This window comes from Amphiura filiformis, chromosome 13 (genome assembly GCF_039555335.1).
Source record: "Amphiura filiformis chromosome 13, Afil_fr2py, whole genome shotgun sequence".
Classification (NCBI taxonomy): domain Eukaryota; kingdom Metazoa; phylum Echinodermata; class Ophiuroidea; order Amphilepidida; family Amphiuridae; genus Amphiura; species Amphiura filiformis.
The window spans coordinates 23960794-23983272 of record NC_092640.1 but is presented as its reverse complement, the minus strand read 5'-3'; the positions used below and the strand labels follow the sequence as shown (position 1 = coordinate 23983272).

General features: G+C 39.5%; 2 protein-coding genes across 2 annotated transcripts in view; both read right to left on the bottom strand.

The window, feature by feature from the left end:
- LOC140167513 (uncharacterized) overlaps nt 1-22479 on the bottom strand; it is a 117663-nt gene that overhangs the window by 3122 nt on the left and 92062 nt on the right. Inside the window, exons 42-49 of the mRNA XM_072190819.1 lie at nt 10960-11052; nt 9179-9934; nt 8120-8386; nt 7043-7227; nt 5627-5774; nt 4603-4876; nt 4267-4467; nt 878-950 (exon numbers count right to left, since the gene is read on the bottom strand). Coding sequence (XP_072046920.1) covers nt 4278-4467; nt 4603-4876; nt 5627-5774; nt 7043-7227; nt 8120-8386; nt 9179-9934; nt 10960-11052 — 1913 coding nt within the window. The 3' untranslated portion in view covers nt 878-950; nt 4267-4277. The remainder of the gene's footprint in view (nt 1-877; nt 951-4266; nt 4468-4602; nt 4877-5626; nt 5775-7042; nt 7228-8119; nt 8387-9178; nt 9935-10959; nt 11053-22479) is intronic.
- Nucleotides 13500-21250, bottom strand: LOC140168134 (uncharacterized). Its single transcript, XM_072191448.1, has one exon. It carries the CDS (start codon nt 21178-21180, stop codon nt 13618-13620), a length of 7563 nt encoding a protein of 2520 aa, XP_072047549.1. The 5' UTR covers nt 21181-21250; the 3' UTR covers nt 13500-13617.

Here is a 22479-nt window from a genome sequence, read left to right as displayed (position 1 = left end):
AGAAGCATTTTATTTACATTTTAATAATAGTAAATCAAAGTTGAATGGCCCTCTGACTGATGGTATTGATTTCTTCTGCATTTTCACATTGAATTTTATATGGCATTTGATCTTCAGGGTACATTGCGCTTAGCCTGGCATAGTCTGACATGCAGCTAGTCCGACAAACACAAACTTGAGATAATATCAGTCCAAAAATCATGTTACGTGCACTAGTCCCCCAAAATATGCCCTAGTCCATTGGGCTATTCCATTTAAAATCCACACTACCCCTGTGGAAGATTTTGGAAATATCTTACACAGGGGGAGTATGAATTTCAAATAGAATGAACACATTAAGCAGCTCCATTTGAATTTCATACACCATCTGAGAAAGATTCAACCTGAATCTTCCCCTGAGGGAGGGTGAATTACAAATGGAGCTGCTTATGTGTTCATTCCATTTGAAATTCATACTCCTCCTGTGGAAGATATTTCCAAAATCTTCCACAGGGGTAGTGTGGATTTTAAACAGAATAGCCCATTACAGCATGTAGGACTGAAGCAGCGCATTTAACATTTGGACTAGCAGCATCCATGTCAGACTGACAGGTGCATACCAGCCTTAACTCTCTTCATGCGGGTGTCGACTGCAGACGACAAATTAAAAAAAAATTCAAAATTCAAAAATTTAAGAAATGTAAATTTTCATGACCATATTTGGAATCAGCATGAAAAATGCACTAAAATGAGTACAAACAAGCCTAGTATTGATTCAGCAGTTCTTAAGATAGCTCTTGATATTTTGAGAAAATATTTCAAAACTTGAACTTTTTCCATTGAAGCGCATGGCTAGCACGCAGAGCATTAAGATCAACCGTTGACATGTGTACATTACCTGCTTCCTCAAGTGGCACTCTTTCTTCTCTTACTATCGGTACTGATTCAACCACCTCTGCTTGCTTCAGTTTCTGAAACATAAAAATATGAACATCGACTATTAACTTATAATTGTTATAAAAATAAAAAGTTTGCTTCCTGCTCTCTTGATACTTGATGCAGTACCGGCAGGCCCGTGACGCAGGATTTCATTGGGGGTGCTGATAAAAAAGTGGTTTTTTTCCAACTCTGTGAAAAGTGGACTTTCTTGCAAAATTTGGACTTTTTTGTCCAAAAAGCGTAAAACCCTGATTTTTGGAATATGTGTAAATTCTAAAATTTTGGACTTTTGTGTATACTTTTCCAAACGTGTGTCTCATTTCACTAACGTACCTGAACTAGGAATTAAAGGTCATAGCCAAAACAATTTCAAGGGCTGTCACTTCAAATCATCCCCAAGTCACATGGTTAAGGAATGTTCTTTGCCAAAATTCCTAAACCCTGTGACTAAAATCTTGCTAGCGAAAGTGATCTCATGACCGCCTTTAAAATATTTGCCCCCCCTTGAACATGCCAAATTTTGGGATCCCAAATGCTCCAAACTTTCAAATTCTGATGTTGTCGCTGAGCGGTGTGATGCTTCATCATGCTGCTTGCACTTGTCTGCAAGCGGAGCGGCACACCTGCACACCACTGAGCAGCAGCGGCGGGACTCTGAAAGCCACTCTTGCTGCTCAGCACCGCTCCAAAATCATATTTTGTTCTCATCGTGCCAAAATTGCTGCACAAAATTGCCCCCAGTTGTCTGCCAAAAATTTCTTGCCCCCCCCGGGCTCATAATTATTGCACAGCCCCTTAGAAGTATGGAGAAAGCGGTGGAATTGATCACAATTAGGTCGGTAATCTTTTGTACAATAAAACAAAACAAAAACCTTTTTTTTTCCCAGATTTTCCAGGTTACGGTTGGTCCGATGAGGACAATCAAATAAGTTTTTTGGGCGTAAGCTATCAGGCCAGCATAAAGCAAAATATGAAACCATCACATAATTTGTAAAGGACAACTGAATAAATATCAAATATTATTTATCATCCCCAAGTCACATTATTCCTAAACCATGTGACTAAGCTATCTTGCTAGCGCAGTGATTCATGATAGCCTTTACAATGTAGGTGGTCGGCAAGGCCTGTATATGCTCGACAATGTAAAGTGTGTCCATATGTAAAATTTCAATGTTCTTTGTTTTGCTTAAAAATAAGCCTTTACAATGTAGCTTAGGACTTTTGTTAGCACACACATAGTAAAGTCAGTAATACGTACTGTTTACATTAATTCTACACTCACCAATGAGCTACGTTGAGGTTTGCTTTCAAATGTTCACATAATTTGTTGTCAAAATCCTCGAAAAAAAATCCCAAATTTGCAGACATTTTTTTATTTTGGCGCAACTTCGTTAAATACAGCCCGTATAACAATATCAAGGGGCCACACCACTATAATAAACATCCTATTGAATTACAGGCGGGCGGCTGTTTTTCTTTTCATTTGGAAAATTTTGATTGTAATTGCAGTTCGGCCAATAATAGCGGATTAAAAAGCTGTGAAGTGCTTCTTTTGTCCAGGTTTATCAGAAGGGCTGATCAAAAAATCAGGTTTTCACGCTTTTTTGGACAAAAAGGTCCGTAGGAAGTCCACTTTTCACAAAATTTGGGTCACTTTTCACGGTCTCACGCCAAGGTAGATAATCTCACGCCTAGGTAGTAAATCTCAGCAAAAAGCTGGAAAATTAGTAAAATCTCAATCGTCATGAATAATTTGTTCCTCCTACCCCCCGCTTTCCACATTCTCGAGCGCCGTGGCTCAAATAAATGGTACAAAATGAACATTGAGTCGGCAAAAATGAGACCTGTCTCACGCCAAGCAATTCCAAAAAGTTGACAGCCCTGGGTTTAATTCATTATTTTGTAAATTAAATCTAATTCAGGAACCAAAATTTGCAACTCACTTTTACGTTGCGTCCGAAAACATGTTTTTAATTTTAATTAAAGTTCAATAAGCTTAACTGACCAAAGTCGCTTGGGACTTTTGTACGATGTCACACACATAGTAAGGTCAGTAAATACGTACACTATACATTAATCTACACTCACCAATGAGCTACGTTGAGGTTTGCTTTCAAATGTTCACATAATTTGTTGTCAAAATCCTCGAAAAAAAATCCCAAATTTGCAGACATTTTTTTATTTTGGTGCAACTTCGTTAAATACAGCCCGTATAACAATATCAAGGGGCCACACCACTATAATAAGCATCCTATTGAATTACAGGCGGGCGGCTGTTTTTTCTTTTCATTTTTTTCATTTGCAAAATTTTGAAAATGCAGTTTACATAAAATGTGGATTAAAAAGCTGTGAAGTGCTTTTTTTGTCTTCAGGTTTTATTCAGTTTTAGAAAAAATAACAGTTCAGGTCCAGACCAGAACACAATCATTTCCGCAAGTGAATGTTTTGTAAATTATTCCAAGCTTAGCCAGTTTAATAATTTACTGTCACTATTTTTCTGATTTTTTGTATACAAAAATTATGACCACTACGGTATATATTTATAATGGCATGCCATGACATCCCCCTAAAATTAAGACAAAATAAGGGACCGTTCACAAACACTTGTTAGGGGGCCTGATGCAAAAAGGGGGGGCACTGAAATTGTTGACCCTCCTTTGTTTATATGCTTTTCTATGGGGTTGACTCATAATTTTCATGTCAAAAAGGGGGGGCCCTGAAATTTTTGAGGTCTGCAAAGGGGGGCCCCAAAAATATTTCACTGTGAAATTTTTTTGCATCAGGCCCCCCTAACAAGTGTTTTCGGAACGGTCCCTAAGTTGCTTTTTCTGCATCATATTATTTCAAAGGTTTCAAAGTGCATTTTCTCCCTTATATTTTTCTCCCCCTCCCCCTCCTTTACCCCCATGGTCAGCAACGAAAATCACAGAAAATCCAACATATTCGAGCATATATTTTGTCCACCTTCCCCCCCCCATCAATTTGTCCCCCTCCCCATTGCCCCAAGAAAAATTAATTCCTGGCACCGTGACCGCCACTAAGTCCAATCTGTAAATATCGAACATTTTGAAATCCAACCCACTAGACCCGGGTCAGAATTGGTCTGGTGTATTTCCGATTTTCGAATTACCCTGCAATTAACACTAGGATCCACGACATGTTCATCTATCAGGGCACAGTTCTATAACCCCAATACATTGTACATTCATTGAATGACCATTAAAAATGTGGGTACAAAACCTCATACTCTGCAACATGAGGTCAAATTTTGCACTATGAGTGTTTAATTGAGGTTATTGAAATATGTTATTGGGATGAGGCCATTGTGCTCCATAGTGTAATACATACCACTGGTTCCATCATCTCTTTCTTCTCTTCTTCATCATATTGGTAGCTCTAAGGATGACACGGAAATCAAAGATACCAGCTTCCTTTAGCTTAGCCTCATAATCTTTGGGTTCTATATCTTCAAGGATCTTGACAATCTCCTCTAGAGTGAGTTCCTCTGCTTCAGATGATTTGCCAGAGCCAGAGTCTACAGATGATGTTCTGTGGTGAGAAATGCCAGAAATTTACAGTGAGTATATTGCGGTATATAAAAAGAATTTTCAGATACACATATAATTATTAAAGTAAAAAAGTAAACCCTGGAAAAAGAGTTTTATTTTCAACTTTATTCCTTACCTTCTGAGTGTTGTAGGTATCGCTATTTTTTCCATCTCATTTATTATCAATGTCACAGGCTGCTTCTCCACTCCTACTTCATTGGTCAAGACACATGTGTATTTGCCTCCATCGTCGGGTGTGGCACTATGAATGATGAAGCTGTATTCATCTGTTTCCGGGTTATGTTTGAATGATAAGGCATCACTTTCCTCCAGAGGATTAATGCCCTTGAACCATTGGTAGGTCGGGTAGGGATCTCCACCGATCTTATAACGGAAGGTGGCTGTCTCTCCTGAAAAAATATATTGATATCAAATTTATGGTCTGGAGTCCATTTTACTGAACTGAAACCCTTCATATCTCACATAACCGTTCGTAAGTTACGAATACCTTTTTACTAGATGTAACATTATGAAGGGTTCCTGTAGTAAATCCCTATTACTTATGAAAGGTACTGATCGTAAGTCAATTTATTGAAATGGAACTTATGATATGTTGTAAGTTACAATTGATTCTAAAACTAACAAAGCTCTATAAGGTTTTGTGAAATAGACCCCTGGACTTTGAGTCTTTGCTAAATGAAACATGAGGTCCCACTGTCAGAATTTCAAAAAACATTCAAATTACATGAAACCTATAAACAGTATGCACCAGTACAAAACGTTATTGAACTAATTTAAATTACATGCCTGTTAGAAAAGAATCCATTTTGCTTATTGTTTTTGTTCAAAATAAATGAAACTGCAAAGATAATTTAAGTCTTTCTAATGCCCTTCAAGAACTCATTGAGCCCCTCCCCCACACTCGAATCACCGGCATAAAATTGACCAAAATTATTTCGATCTTCCTTTTATCTGTTTTAGACCAAAACCAACCCAAGCTATGTGTGAAGTTGTCCCGGTAAAGTAATTTAAGCAGCCGGTCAGTGGGGTAACTTTGCAATTTTGCCTCCATCGGACATTTTGCCCAGAACATCACTGTTTGACAATATTGTAAAACATAATTTAATACAAAATTGTTATTAAGTTGTTATACTACAAACCTTCATTGATTTCAAGTTTTGTTGGTTTTTCAACAAAGAATGGAGCCTGCAATTTGGATTTAGGTGTGACAGTGAGTTTAGCAGTTCTACGCCGACTTTCAATCTCAATGGTGTATTCACCTACATCCTCCAAAGTTGTGTGATCAACCTGAATATATCACAAGGTATTGAGAAATGTTTAAAATGTTAGTGTTAATTTCAGAAAAGAAAGAAAAATGTTCAATGTCTAAATCAATATAGGCCCTATTATTAAAAAAATAACACTTTGATGTTTTGCAAAAGTTCATTCTACAAATCATATACTTTGAAAACTTTATTGTTGTTAATGAGTTATGTATGTTTTACAAAAGTGTTGTTGTTTTAACCCTTTTTACAACATAACTCAAGAACCACAGGACCTACCAAAGTATAGCTATGATATTTGAATTCTTCTACACACCCGCTATGAAATGATCAATGCAATTTTTGCCAAAGCTCACTACCATTTGCAAGATGATGTGAACTACCAAATTGCAACAGTTTAAAATAGTTGCTGACCTTAAAGTAGTTCACTCATGTTGTTTGGTGAGAAGTTTAAACCCAACTATACTTTCAGAGGAAAAGTAATGTATTCAGAGTATTAAAGTAGACCGTGTCTAAGTGATATATGCTTTGATTAATGTGTTAAAACAAAATGCATCATGTCGTTTTGTTCAAAAATATGATTGCATCACAGATTATAGTTCCTTCTATAATCTGTGATTGCATCATATGGTTGTATACAAACAAAATACAAAGCCCAGTTGTTCAAGTATGGCAAGTCACTTGTGTCATAACACAGGAGATAAAATCACACTCTTATTAATTGTGTAAGTAAACAGTGGTGTATTGTAAAATTAAATCATTTCTTTTGGCCAGCTATGGTAAGCCATTTGTGACAAAAATTAAATTGTTCATGTTTGTTGAGTAAGAACCTAGTAATAGATAAATCATATTTCACGCATTCCTACATCTCAATGGCAGCCAAAGCTGGGTCCCAGTTGGGTCCATCCCAACTGAAATGTGAAATGATGGAGCCTTGGCAAGGATTTTAAACTGCATTCTATCACCCGTGTTACACATAGACAAAGGAATGATGAAAGTTAAAAACACAATACAATATTACATCAACTTTTAAGCAGCTTTAATCCACCCAATCTTGCCAATTTGGCAGTCACAACACCAGTTTGGTGCGGAGGGGACCCAGTAATGGCCGAATGATTTCTGACCATCACTTGGCTTGTTGGATTCTTCTATAAAACTGGTTGACAAATCTTTTGTTGAAAAACATGCGCACGGTATGAAATATTTAAAAAGAGTCGTCAACACTTATTTGGTCCCTAATCACCCTTGAATCATATAAGAGCAATCAAACAATTAATTAAAACAAATGCTCACCTTGAGAACAGCAAAGTTTCCATAGAATTCACTCTTGTATTTCTTGTCAGACTTCAATTCCTGGTCACCCTTGAACCATTTGAATTTGAAGTTCTTGGCTTCAGTACTCAGTTCGACCTTGAACAGAGCTTGCTGGTCTTCAATAGTATTAAGGTCATTTGGACCATCTACAATTTGGACGATTTCTGCAAGTGGGGGAAATAAAAGGTGAGAAAATATTAATTAAATGTTCTTCTCCCTTTTAAAAACTTTCTCCCATCACCACTGTAATTCCATATTTGATCAGATGACCAGTTTGTTATATAGCTCGGGGCAGTGGATGGGTTTGATGGGGAATGAGTTACAGACAATGGTATTTTGCAGTCACATTGAAAGGGTTGTGTGGCCCTTTGATTTTATGCTTTTGAATGAGCATTTGGGGAAGTACTTTTAAGTACTTCCCCACAGTACTTTTAAGTACATCCCCACAGTACTTTTAAGTACTTCCCCACAGTACTTTTAAGTACTTCCCCACAGTACTTTTAAGTACTTCCCTACAGTACTTTTAAGTACATCTCCACAGTACTTTTAAGTACTTCCCCACAGTACTTTTAAGTACTTCCCCACATCACAACGGAAGACTGCACACACCTCAAAGATTACATCTCTGGTTTCCTTTGTTGTGATTTGGTCAAAAAGAACTTAAACTTCTTCACATTTTTGCTTAGAGGTATACTCAACATACCAATAAGCTGCAAACAATAAGCCATAAAATTGGTCTTTTTAACCACTTCTAAATTAGCTTCACGAGATCTTCTCTTTACATACCTCCTCATAGTATCATAACATCTTAACCCCCTGGACACTACTGAACATCTAACAGCATTTCTGATTGGTTGATTACTTGAAATGCTCATTTCAATTATGATTACTTGAAATGTTCATTTCAATTGCCAATTATGACTAGTCTTTAAACTATTTATGGTCAAACTTGCATATGCAGATGATTTTATTAATACCCTTCTTGATTGGTTCAAAATTGGACATAATATTCATTTTGGCCAATCGGCAGGTAGTGTTCGTAGGTTTAACACTTACCAATAAGATTGAGTTTTGCTTTGGTTGTGTCCTTTGGCAAGATACATTTGTAAGTAGCAATATCATCTGGTCTGGTCTTCTTGATAGCTAAAGACCTCATCCTGCCATCTTTCTTGATTGCATACTTAGCTGTATCCTCAGTGATTGGTTCATCATTTTTATACCATTCCACCTCGGCTGCAGCATTGCTGACACGTACCTCAAAGACTACATCTCTGGTTTCCTTGGTTGTGATTTGGTCAAGCATCTTTGTGAAGATGGCGTCAACTGAAAGGGAAAATATATATCATTTATTGATTGAACATGTAGAAGTTGATGGACATATAGATATTGAGGATACTTACGATTTTCTTTTGCATCAGTTCTTCAGATGTGGGTATAAGATACAAAAATTTACCAATTTATCTACCTTTGATTTGAAAAGAATTGTGAAGACATAAGCACCTGGACATCAAGAGGACTTGCACTTGTAGATAATACTATGCAGATACCACATATGTATTATATACCTTGACGCACATTATTAAACATATTCTCAAAATGTGGCACAAAGGCTGGAACAATGAAGGTTATACAAACGTATTGATCAGTTTTGGAACATAGATTATACCATCCTTAAAACGTATTCCTTGATTATGTTGTTTCGCATCTGCTCCAGCAATGAATAACTTACCTTAACCCAACTTTGGTTTGAAGAAAGTTGTCAGGCATATAAATAGTTTCAACAATCATCTAAGATAGCATGACTATTAAATATATATGTAGCTGCATACCACTAACGAACTTTACTATACAGATTCTTATTTAAAAATGGACAAGCATAAGTAAACATAAACCATAGAATATGTTGATGAAGTTTGTGCATACATAAAAATGTATATAAGTAAAAACTGATGATAGACATGCGATATGAATTAAATGAACCATGATTACTATGATGATCAAAATTACAAGCATATATCATTTTCATAACCTAGCATCATTATTTTGAAATAATGCCTATAGATGAGAGCAAAACAGCTGTAGAAAATAGCATGCGTAGAATGAAAATACTCGCACCTGTTTCCGCTTTTACATCGGGTATGTCTTCTTCTCTAGCTGTCATAAGTGATCTACCAAATAGGCCTACATATTCCGTCTCCTCTTCAATGTCCTTCTTGAACTCTTCTTCCCTAGTTACAGACACATCTGCCACCTTTGTGTCAACCACTCCCGACGTAAACATCGCTTCCATTGCCTCCCGTTCAGAAGGTTCCTTACGCAGAGTAACAGCTGCGCGAACTTCTTGTTCTTCCGTTGTCGCACGTTCTTTTGCTGGAAAACGCTTAGAAACTAACAATTCCTCTTGTTTTATTTCTTCTTTTGTTCTTGTTATCTTTTCTGATATTTCAAAGGCTTCTTCTTCCACTGCTTCTTCGATAACCTTTCTGGACACTGGAGCTTTCATGGTTACTTCAGCCTCTTCATCTTTTGGTGTTACGCCAATATCAACCTGATCTTCCGTAACGGCACGTTTGAAGGTTACAGCAGTGGCTTCTTCAGTTTCAGATATGTCTTTCTTAGCGACAACCGTGGTAGCAGGCTTTCGCTTTTCGCGTATTGTTAGTTCAGCCTCAACTTCTTCTGCTTCTGGTAAGGTTGCTGGGATCTTCGCTGCAGCTTCTTGGACAACTGTTTCTTCTTCTGCAACAGATACTTCGGTTATTTTCTTCTTAATGACCACTTCTTCGGTAGGTGCTTCCTCAGCTTCTTCAACAGCCATCGCTCCGATGCGTCTTGGTTTTGGTTTAAACACAGCTTCTACATCTGTAGTTTCTTGGTAAAAATGGTACAATATTTTGAAAGAGATGAAGTTGCTTATTGAAACCGTTAATATAGTATTAGCTTCAAGTGCTCTAAAACCAATTCGAAAGGTGCTCCAAAAGAAACGGTTCCAACGGGGTCTTGAAAGTAAGGTGAGACCATCCAATGTTGTTAACCAAAGAAGAAAGCATCCTGGTAAAGGATCATACCACTTGAACAAACTGTGATAGTGACATTATTTTTGAAGAACTGTGATGTTGCAAACACAAGCGGTGGTATCCAAGTGTGTTGTTATGAAGATTAAACAAGCTGTGATCTTTCCAAAACAAAGTGTGCCATCTGATGATTGTCATATACAAACGAAGAAATCAACGCTTGCAGTGGCGGCACCATGAATTTGGGGAGGGGTAAAGTCAAATATAGGGGAAGCAAACATTTGTTGCCCAAAACAATAGGATTTTTGGTGTTTTTGTTTTGACTGTGGGAACCGGGGGGGGGGGAAACATAAGTTTGAGGGGAGGAGCAGGATACGCCCTTGTCCTGTGGGGCCGCCACCGGTCCACTTTGGTGCTGTTTTCTTTTTCTTTTCTTTTTTCCAAAAACGTCTTTGTGCGAATATTAAGCAATTTTCTTGCAAAAAATATCAAATCAAAATTAGTAGATGCTGAAACGTGTTCAATGTATGTGTAAGGGGGTGAAGAGACATTCAAAAACAATTTTACCCATAAATTCAATTTTTTAATGTACTTCAAGACAAAAAATGTGATTTTTGAGACAACAGTGGTGATTTTAGTTGAAAAACGAAACACAGCGACATTATTTAGTTTTTGATACACGTCAAAAATAGAATTCTGGCATGATAAAACTTTTTTCATTCCTTATCAATCCGATGAACGTTTGAAAATAGAAGAAACCAAAGACAAGTGTGTACAAATCACAAAACATTGTGCAAAACACTCTGAAACATAAAATGTTGCGTAATTCTTTTGGAAAAACAACTTGAAACACACACAAACGTTGATGAAATATGTGAATACCTTCCGGTTTCAGCGGTACTTTCACTTCTTCCACTTTTTTCTCTGGAACCTTTTTCTTTTTCGGCTTGGCTTCTTCTACAGGTTTTTCTGCTTCTGATGATATAATATTGAGTTGCTTATTGGTCAGTTTCATTCCATATTGGCATGCTTTTAGGATAGAAAGTAAATGCATGCCATGGTGTCGATCATGCAAGAAGTGTGAATACTTTAGTGCTTGATTGATTTACATGCTTGCTAAATTGCTTGATTGAATGCATGCTTATTTGCTTCTTACCTTTGCTGAAAGTGTTTGGATTCAAAACAAAACCAATAATTCCATTTCAAAGATTTTCTTTACAAGCTTGTAAACAGCCAGTTGTGATTTTATTTCAAAACCATTTGCTGAAACTGCTGCAAACAACGTGCATTGTGGCTCAGAAACAATTTACTTACATGTGCTGTTGATGCCAACCAAACGACGAACTGTAACATTTTCAAACTGAGTTGCTTAAAAGTGCTGAATGCATTTTTTTTTCATTAAATGCTTTTTGGTGCATATTAAGCATTATGAAACACAGCTAAAATGATTGCATAAAGTTACATTCCTTTTCTGATTTACTTTGAAATAAAGTATTACCATAACTTGTTTATCTTCAATGACAAATTTCAATGATAATTATATTATGAATTGTACTGTTTGCCTTAAATGATAATTTTAAATGCTAAATATGATTTTCAAAAATTGTTCAAAAAGACGATTCAGTATTATGAACAGTGTTAAAATGGTGAAATTACGTTTTAATCATATTTTGAATTGATTACTGTCATCTCGTAATGTGGATTTACATCAAAGGAAAACTGACACGTTGTCAAATTCTACAATAGACACAAATGCAGAACATATGTTGCAAGACGTGATACAACTGTCTACCATCGAACTGGATGATAAGCCAGAAGAAATCAACATTAGTACCAAATCTGTCGACCATCTAACTGTCGACCATGATGAACCAGACGATACCAACATTAGGACCATCACAATGTCGACCATCAAACTGTCGACCATGATGAGCCAGACGATACCAAAATTAAGTCAGATTAAATCATTATCGAACCCAGATATACGACACCAACAAGACTAGGGCCAATAACAATATTCATATATAATATCTTTATGTGCATGGGGGCATGGGGAAGGGGAAATAGTCGAAGGTATAAAGATAGAGATACACATAGAGGGTCACAGCATCCAATTAGGGTACGGAGGAGGGGGATTTAACGATAGTCTGAGAAGAAAATGGAAAATAATCACCACAAATATCCAATTGTTACAGATTGCCAACATTTAAATGAATGTTCATTTTGTCGCCAAAATACCGTAGCAATATCGCGAATTGAGAATAATAGAAGGTACTCGTATTTTGTGTTGTTGTAGACAAAACATCAAGTAATTAGACCAAAAATGTATCAGCCATTTTCAACTAGGTCCAATGGCCATTGTTATCTTTGTTGATTTAAGATGTTTCAAAAGTCACCAAACATTTGTATTTATCGCTCTTTGGCAAACTATTCATTCTCAGATTGCGATATTACTCATATTGAGAGGTTAGTGCAAGATACCCTATCTGCAATAGCTGCCCTATAGATATGTGACACTTTCTTCATGTTATATTATACACATCTAAAAATATGACAATGGGCAGCTATTGAAGATTGGACCTTCTTGCACCCGAGTTGTAATCCTTACGAAATCCTTTTGTACTGAAAGATATATTCCATGCAAAGGACATCATGCAATTGGGTAGATCATATAATTGATACCTTGCGGAACAAGTTTCGCCTTCAATCTTTCTTCTTCCGTTTTGGGACGCTCAGGCTTGATCTCAACTTCAGCAACTTCTTCCTTTTTGGGTGCTGCTTTCTTAAGCGTGACTTCAGTAGTTTTAGCAACTTCAGCCACGGCGATTTCAGCGTCCGTAGTGATAGCTATTTCTGGTATTTTCAATCTCTCTACAACGAATTCAAAATCTTCTGGCGCCTGCCAGAATGGTAAGGTCTTTTTTGGCGCGATTTTGAGCTCAGAAGTGTCTTCTTTTTGTAGGGTTTCTTCCACGGCCATTTCCATGCTTTCAGCAACTTCAGTAGTTGTTCTTACTTTAGGTGTCACCGTAGATTCAACTGTTGTCTCTTTCAGTTCCTCAGCTTCAACCTGTGTCTCTTCCATGATCTTGACTTCAGTTGTAATTTCTTCCTCGACAACTTTCTTCTTCTCCACTTTCAGTTCGACTTCTTTTTTCTCAGCTTTCTTCTTTAATGTAACCTCCTCCTCACTAACAGCTTCCTTGGGTTTCTTTTTAATCACCAATTCTACTTGCTCTTCCACATCTTCTTTTGGTGACTCTTGAAGTTCAACTTCCGTAGTAGCAACTTCTGGTTTCTTTGGCATTTTGATTTCAACTTCCTCCGTAACTTCTTCAGTCTCGGGTGTCATTTCAAGCTGTACAGTTTCTTCAACTTTAGGAGCTTCCTCTTCGACAGGTGCCATCTTTTCGAAAACAATTTCAAAGTCATCTGGTGCTTTCCATATTGGTATTTCAATCGCAACCTCATGTTCTTCAGATTTTACTTCGTCCAACGAAAGCTCAGTTGTGATGACTTCTTTTGGCTTTTCCTTTGCTTTCAAGGAAACCTCAACTTCTTCCGTAAGTGTTTCTGTTGCTTCAACGTCAACCTTTTCTTCGGTTGTAATTTCTTCCTCAACAACTTTCTTCGTCTCCACTGTAAGTTCGAATTCTTCTTTCTCAACTTCAACTTCAGTTGAAATTTCTTCCTCGACAACTTTCTTCTTTCTACTTTAAGTTCGACTTCTTCTTTCTCCACTTTCTTTTCCAATGTAACCTCCTCCTCACTAACTACTTTCTTGGGCTTCTTTTTAATCACCAATTCTACTTGCTCTTCCACATCTTCCTTTGGTGACTCTTCAAGTTCAACTTCCGTAGTAGCAACTTCTGGTTTCTTTGGCATTTTGATCTCAACTTCCTCCGTAACTTCTTCATCTTCAGTCTTGGGTGTCAGTTCAAGCTGTACAGTTTCTTCAACTTTAGGAGCTTCCTCTTCGACAGGTGCCATCTTTTCGAAAACAATTTCAAAGTCATCTGGTGCTCTCCATATTGGTCTTTCAATCTCAACCTCATGTTCTTCAGATTTTACTTCGTCCAAAGAAAGCTCAGCTGTGATGACTTCTTTCGGCTTTTCTTTTTCTTTCAACGAAATCTCAACTTCTTCCGTACTAGTCTCGTTTGCGTCAACTTCAACTTTTTCTTCAGTTGTAATTTCTTCTTCGACTACTTTCTTTGTCTCCACTTTAAGTTCGACTTCTTCTTTCTCAACTTTCTTCTCCAATGTAACCTCCTCCTCACTGACTACTTTCTTGGGTTTCTTTTTAATCACCAACTCTACTTGCTCTTCCACATCTTCTTTTGGCGACTCTTCAAGTTCAACTTCCGCATTAACAGCTTCTGGTTTCTTTGGCATCTTGATTTCAACTTCCTCCGTAACGTCTTCAGTCTTGGGTGTCAGTTCAAGCTGTACAGTTTCTTCTACTTCAGGAGCTTCCACAGGAGCTTCAACTACACTTACTTCTTCTTTGACAGTTTCTTTCGTCTTCTTCTTCTGAATGATTGTTACCTGCGCTTCTTCTTCTTCTACCTTGGCTTCTTCTTCTTCAACAACTTTAGATACAGTCACCTCTAACTCTTCATGCTCCGAAACCTCCTTTTCGACATGAACATGAGCCTCTTCCTGAACACTTGGTTCAGGAGCTTCTTCTATCTTGGCTACCTCAACTGTTGGAGCAACTGCTTCTTCTACTGCAACTTCCTCAGGTATCTCAAGCTTCTCAATTACAATTTCAAAATCTTCAGATGCTTGCCAAGGTATCTCAGGTTTGATTGTTACAGGTACTTCTAGTTCGGTTGTAACAACCGGTTTCTCTTTTTGGAACTCAACTTCGGCTCGTACCAGTTCAGCCGGCACCTCTTCTTCTTCTATTTCAATCTCTTCTGTTGCAGCTTTAACAATGTCATGTTCTAGGATGACCTCTTCGCTAATTGATATGGATTCAGACAGTGAATGGTCTTCTTCAATAGAAATGTCAGAAGCTAACATTAACTTTTTCGTCTTTTTCTTTTTGACGACCTCTAGCACTTGTTCTTCTGTTTCTGCCGTAATAGTTGGCCGGCGTGCTTCTGATACTTCAACATCGGCAGCTGCAATAGACATTCGCTTCTTTGGTTTTAACTCAACTTCAATCTGTTCCTCGGATGTCACTATTGATTCTGCGGTTTCTTCAACGTCAAACACGGCAGTGATTTCTTCTTTATGCTTTAATTCAACTTCAGTCGATACAGCCGCTGATGGTTCTTGTGCTTCTTCAACTTCTGGCTTCTCAGCGGCTTCAATTGTGGTCTCAACTGCTTCCTCGAGTTTTTCAATAACAATTTCATAGTCCTCTGGAGCCTGCCAAGAAATAGTAGTTTCTTTCTCGGCAATGGTTACCGCATCTGGGGCCGCAGTTTCGGCTTCTTGAATTTCTGGAACAGCACTGTCAGTTTCCTCTGTTGCTGTCCATGGTACTTGTTCTTCTTTCTGTACCACTTCAATGGCAACAGTTGACTCTTGTTGTGTTTCTTCAGCTTTTTCAATGACTACCTCGAATTCATCAGGTGCTTGCCATGGAACTTGCTGTTCAGTTTCAGGAACCTCAACGCCAACGTCTTCCACCTCTTCTGCTTCAGTTGTTTCAACTGCTGTTTCAAGTGTTTCAGGTGCTTCCAATGGAATCGTTACTTCTGCACCAGCTGTTTCTACGCCTTCAACAGGTTCAGGGATCGCTTCCGTTGGGATTGACTCTTCCAACTGCGCTTCTTCTGGTGCTTCCCATTGAGGTTGCTCTTCTTGTTCTGGTATCGATACAGTTTCGGTAGGAATAGTCTCAGCTGCTTCGGGTTTCTCAATGGTTGTCTCCAATTCGTCAGGCGCTTGCCATGGTATAGCTGATTCTTGTTCAGCAATGGAGATTGCTTCTGGTTCGGTTGTTGTTGCTTCTTCACGAACATCCGCAATAACCTCTTTCTCTTCTGGAGCTACCCATTGTGTTTGCTCTTCTGTTTCAATCACTTCAACTGCAGCTGTAACCTCTTCACTAGCTTCTAATTTTTCAATAACAACTTCAAACTGGTCAGATGCCTGCCAAGGAATTTGTTCTTCTACCTTTGGCAACGCTAGCTCAGCTTCAATAACGTGGGTTTCTTCGGTTTGTGGTTTTTCGGAGATAAGCTCTTCAGGAGCTTCTTCTTGCACGGTTATTTCTGTTTCAACAGCAGAGACTGCTTCAGTTTGAAAGGTTTCTGCTGATTCGGTAGTAACTGCAGTTTGCTCTTCCTTGGTAGCTTCCCACGAGACAGTTGTTTCTGTTTCAGCCACTGTTACAGCTTCTGAAGGTTGTTGTTCTGCTTCTTTAGTTTCTACAGCGACCTCAACCTCTTCGCTAGCTTGCCAAGTAACTGTAGTTTCAGTTTCAGGTATTGATACTGTTTCTGTAGGTACCGTGGTCGCTTCTTCAGATATCAGTTCACCTCCTTCTGCTTCCTTTGGTGCTTCCCAAGTGACTTCTTCCTGTTGTTGTGGGGCTTCAATTGCCGCTACAGGAACCTCTTCAGCTTCTGGTTTTTCAATAATAAGTTCAAATTCTTCAGGAGCTTGCCAGGGTATTGTTGCTTCAACTTCAATTGCTTGAACACCTTCTACAGGTTTTGTTTTAGCTGTCTCTGAAACAAGGTCTACATCTGTTCCTTCCTGAGGGGCTTCCCATGGAACCTGCTCTTCCTTTTCAAGGACTAAAACGACTCCTGGGGATTCTTCTTCTACCGTGTCTGATTCGGCAACAGCAACTGTTGTCTCTTCTGAAGCCTCCCAAGGTACTTGCTCCTCGGTTTCTGGGGCTTCAATAGCAGAAGTGGGCATCTCCTCTGCAGTTTCTTTTTCGATCACGATTTCGAAATCTTCAGAAGCTTGCCATGGCATTGTTGCTTCGACTTCAGTAGTTTGGACACCTTCGACTGGTTTAGTTTCAGCCATTTCAGATATAAGTTCTGCATCGGTTCCTTCCTGAGGGGCTTCCCATGGAACCTGCTCTTCCTTTTCAAGGACTAAAACGACTCCGGGTGGAGATTCTTCTTCTACCGTGTCTTCTTCGGCCACAACAACTGTTGTCTCTTCTGAAGCCTCCCAAGGTACTTGCTCCTCGGTTTCTGGGGCTTCAATAGCAGAAGTGGGCATCTCCTCTGCAGCTTCTTTTTCGATCACGATTTCCAAATCTTCAGAAGCTTGCCATGGCATTGTTGCTTCAATTTCGGTTGTTTGGACACCTTCGACTGGTTTAGTTTCAGCCATTTCAGATATAAGTTCTGCATCGGTACCTTCTTGTGGGGCTTCCCATGGTACTTGCTCCTCTTTCTCAGACACTTCAACGGTTACAGGTGATTTTTCTTCAACAGTGTCTTCTTCGGCCACAATAAGTGTCGTCTCTTCTGAAGCTTCCCAAGGAACTTGCTCCTCGGTTTCAGGGGCTTCAATAGCAGAAGTGGGCATCTCCTCTGCAGCTTCCTTTTCGATCACGATTTCGAAATCTTCAGAAGCTTGCCATGGCATTGTTGCTTCAATTTCTGTTGTTTGGACACCTTCGACTGGTTTAGTTTCAGCCATTTCAGATATAAGTTCTGCATCGGTGCCTTCTTGTGGGGCTTCCCATGGTACTTGCTCCTCTTTCTCAGACACTTCAACGGTTACAGGTGATTTTTCCTTGACAGTCTCTTCTTCGGCCACAACAACTGTCGTCTCTTCTGGAGCTTCCCAAGGTACTTGTTCCTCAGTTTCTGGGGCTTCAATGGCAGAAGTGAGCATCTCCTCTGCAGCTTCTTTTTCGATAACGATTTCGAAATCTTCAGAAGCTTGCCATGGCATTGTTGCTTCAATTTCTGTTGTTTGGACACCTTCGACTGGTTTAGTTTCAGCCATTTCAGATATATGTTCTGCATCGGTACCTTCTTGTGGGGCTTCCCATGGTACTTGCTCCTCTTTCTCAGACACTTCAACGGTTACAGGTGATTTTTCTTCAACAGTGTCTTCTTCGGCCACAATAAGTGTCGTCTCTTCTGAATCTTCCCAAGGAACTTGCTCCTCGGTTTCAGGGGCTTCAATGGCAGAAGTGGGCATCTCCTCTGCAGCTTCCTTTTCGATAACGATTTCGAAATCTTCAGAAGCTTGCCATGGCATTGTTGCTTCAATTTCAGTTGTTTGGACACCTTCGACTGGTTTAGTTTCAGCCATTTCAGATATAAGTTCTGCATCGGTGCCTTCAAGTGGGGCTTCCCATGGTACTTGCTCCTCTTTCTCAGACACTTCAACGGTTACAGGTGATTTTTCTTCAACAGTGTCTTCTTCGGCCACAATAAGTGTCGTCTCTTCTGAAGCTTCCCAAGGTACTTGTTCCTCAGTTTCTGGGGCTTCAATGGCAGAAGTGGGCATCTCCTCTGCAGCTTCTTTTTCGATAACGATTTCGAAATCTTCAGAAGCTTGCCATGGCGTTGTTGCTTCGACTTCAGTAGTTTGGACACCTTCGACTGGTTTAGCTTCAGCCGTTTCAGATATATGTTCTGCATCTGTACCTTCTTGTGGGGCTTCCCATGGTACTTGCTCCTCTTTCTCAGACACTTCAACGGTTACAGGTGATTTTTCTTCAACAGTGTCTTCTTCGGCCACAATAAGTGTCGTCTCTTCTGAAGCTTCCCAAGGAACTTGCTCTTCGGTTTCAGGGGCTTCAATGGCAGAAGTGGGCATCTCCTCTGCAGCTTCCTTTTCGATCACGATTTCGAAATCTTCAGAAGCTTGCCATGGCGTTGTTGCTTCAACTTCAGTTGTTTGGACACCTTCGACTGGTTTAGTTTCAGCCGTTTCAGATATAAGCTCTGCATCGGTACCTTCTTGCGGGGCCTCCCATGGTACTTGCTCTTCTTTTTCAGATACTTCGACAACAGCTGGAGATACTTCCGTAACAGTGTCCTCTTCAGCTACTACAACTTTCGTCTCCTCCGAAGCTTCCCAAGGTACTTGTTCTTCTTTTTCAGGTACTTCAACTGCAGATGTAGTTATCTCTTCTGCTTCAGGTCTTTCAATTACAACTTCAAAATCTTCAGATGCTTGCCAGGGCATTGTTGCTTCAACTTCAGTAGTTTGGACACCTTCGATTGGTTTTGTTTCGGCTAATTCTGATACAAGTTCAACGTCTGTTCCTTCTTGAGGTGCTTCCCATGGTACCTGCTCTTCCGTTTCAGGTACCTCTATGAGTGCAGGTGATACCTCTTCAAGTGTATCTGATTCAGCTACAGCAATGGTTGTTTCTTCCGAAGCCTCCCATGCCACCTGTTCTTCTTGTTCGGCTACTTCAATTGCAGATGCTTCTTTTTCTTCCGCCTCTGGCCTTTCGATTACAACCTCAAATTCCTCAGAAGCTTGCCAGGGCATTGTTGCTTCACTCTCAGCTGTAGTAACGCCTTCAACTGGCTTAGTCTTAGCCTTCTCAAAGGCAAGATCCACATCGGTACCTTCTTGTGGTTCCTCCCATGACACTTGTTCTTCTCTCTCCGGGACTTCAATGGCAGCTGGAGATACTTCTTCAACTATGTCTGATTCGGCTGCTGCCACTGTTGTTTCCTCAGAAGTCTCCCAAGGTACTTGCTCTTCGGTTTCTGGGGCTTTAATGGCAGATGTGGGCATCTCCTCTGCAGCTTCTTTTTCGATCACGATTTCAAAATCTTCAGAAGCTTGCCATGGCATTGTTGATTCAACTTCAGTTGTTTGGACACCTTCGACTGGTTTAGTTTCAGCCATTTCAGATATAAGTTCTGCATCGGTACCTTCTTGCGGGGCTTCCCATGGTACTTGCTCTTCTTGTTCAGATACTTCAACGACAGCAGGAGATACTTCCTTCACAGTGTCTTCTTCGGCTTCTACGACTGTTGTCTCCTCCGAAACTTGCCAAGAAACTTGTTCTTCTTTTTCAGGTACTTCAACTGCAGGTGTAGTTATCTCTTTTGCTTCTGGTCTTTCAACTACAATTTCAAAATCTTCAGGAGCTTGCCAAGGTGTTGTTGCTTCAACTTCAGCAGTTGTAACCCCTTCTACTGGCTTCGTTTGAGCTTTCTCCCATGCAAGATCTAAATCAGTACCTTCTTCAGAAGCTTCCCAAGAAACTTGTTCTTCTTTTTCAGGAACTTCAATGACAGTAGCAGGCACCTCGGCAACTGTATCTGACTCAGCCACAGCAACTGTTGTTTCTTCAGAGGCTTCCCAAGGCACTTGTTCCGCTTGTTCTGTAACCTCAATAGTGCTGCGAGTTTCTTTAGCTTCTTCCTTTTCAAAGACAATTTCAAGTTCTTCTGGAGCCTGCCAGGGAGTCGTTGTTTCTTTTTCAGTAGCTTCAACCCCTTCTTCGACTTTAACATCTACCTCTGTGGTTTCTGCAACTTCTATCTTATCCTCAGTTGTTTCCCAAGGGATTTGCTCTTCTTTCTTTGGAATTTCAACAGTAGTAGTCGGGAGTTCTTCGACTGTCTGAGACTGGTCGACCACTTCTTCTGTTGGCTCTGATGCCTCCCATGAAACTTGAACTTCAGTTTCAGGAATCTCAATAGATGTCATAGGCACTTCTTCTGCTTCTTCGGGCTTTTCAATAACTACTTCAAAGTCTTCATGGGTCTCCCATGGCATTGTAGCTCCCTTTTCAACAGCTGATATTCCTTCCAATGGTGACTCGGATACTTCCTCAACAACCGGCTTCTTAGGTGTAGCATCTTCTGGCTGTTCCCACGTGGGCTGTTCTTCTACTTCTGGTACCTCAACTGCGACAGTCGGTAGTTCCTCTGCTTCAAGTTTTTCGATGACTATTTCAAGTTGTTCTGGTGCTTGCCAATGTTCAGAAGGAAGAGACACGGGTTGAGCTTCATGAACTTCAAGAGATGTTGATGTACGACGACCAGACACCGCACAAGTGTATTCCCCAGCATCCTCTGGGGTCACATCGTGAACAACTAAAGACCTCTGTTTCTCTTCAGATTTGGCTTCAAATTTGACTTGATCAATATGAATCTCAACGTTGTCTTTGAACCAGGTAGCTTCAGCCATTTCGTCGGATACGACGCAAGTTAGCTCAACTGTCTCAGTAGAAATGGCTTCGACTGGTTTAAGTTCTTCGACAAATTCGTATGTTGGTTCTGTACAGCGAACACACAAAAGGTAATTCAGAATTTGTCAATTGTTGAGTTTAGAAGATGTTTTCCATGCGGATGGTTGAGAATCGATGATCAAGGCTGCATTCGGCATGAATGGGATCATGCAAACTCTCGTCATTGGATATATATATGACATGTAGACGAAAATGAGGACCGTGCGTCGTGAAGGTCACACAATGTAATGGATGGATAAGCGGTCAGTAGGCAGAGGATGATACTACGACATACATGGTATTACGTGGAAGATTATGGTAATATCCGGATTGTAATGTACAATATAGAAGGATAGGTATAACTCTACTTACTATTCTATGTTATGTAATTCCAACTCTACGCTACGAACTACAGCTACTGAACCACTATGGCCAGGTCTCATGTGATGTCTTACGAGGTGTACGTTTTCCAATGCTGCTTTAGACAGCCTCGCCGTATATTATCCGAGGACTCATCTTAGCGCATTTGTGAAACCTGGCCTCTCTAAGATCACAGGGTCTACGATGGCTGATGGATGACAAGGGAGACCCTCATATGGGTCTTTGGACAAAGCAGCATACAGTATGATCAGAATCAAACAATGTATAACAACTGGGCTGTCGTCAGTATGGCATGTTAAGTACAAGAATTGTGGATATTAAGTACGAGAATTGTAGAGTTAATTCAACGAAGTTCAGTATAATATGGTATGGACACACCACCATGCTGTGGTGAGAGAAGATATACAACAGAAGGGGGAAGAGAGGCTGCATCGTACAGAAAGACCGAGAGTGTTTCTATAACATCTACAGTTTGCTAATATCTACAGTTTCCTATCAGCGTTTATCAAAATAAATAAATGCACAGCTTTTAAAATGGTCAAACGTGGGCTCTTTTATTTTCCTGACTTCTTAGCCAAAATGCAATTATGTGTTTTGAAAGTAATACTGACTTTTTATACGCTTTCAACTGTTCCCTGACAATAATTACTTCACGCAATTTCTTGCATGGACTGAACAAAAGTGTTATAAAAATATTATTTCTTCAGAAGAAACATGTTTGCGTATATATAAATTGAAGGTTTACTGTAGTAATTGGCATTGAAAAAGCTAAAAACACACTAAAATGGTAAAATAATGTCCTTGATTTTATTTTGAAACACGCTGTGGTGGTATATACTAATCTACGCTACAAACTATACTACAAATCCCAGAAACCA

Coding starts and splice junctions, on each gene's coding strand:
- LOC140168134 (XM_072191448.1), bottom strand. CDS start 21,180: ATGGCTGAAGCTACCTGGTTCAAAGACAACGTTGAGATTCATATTGAT.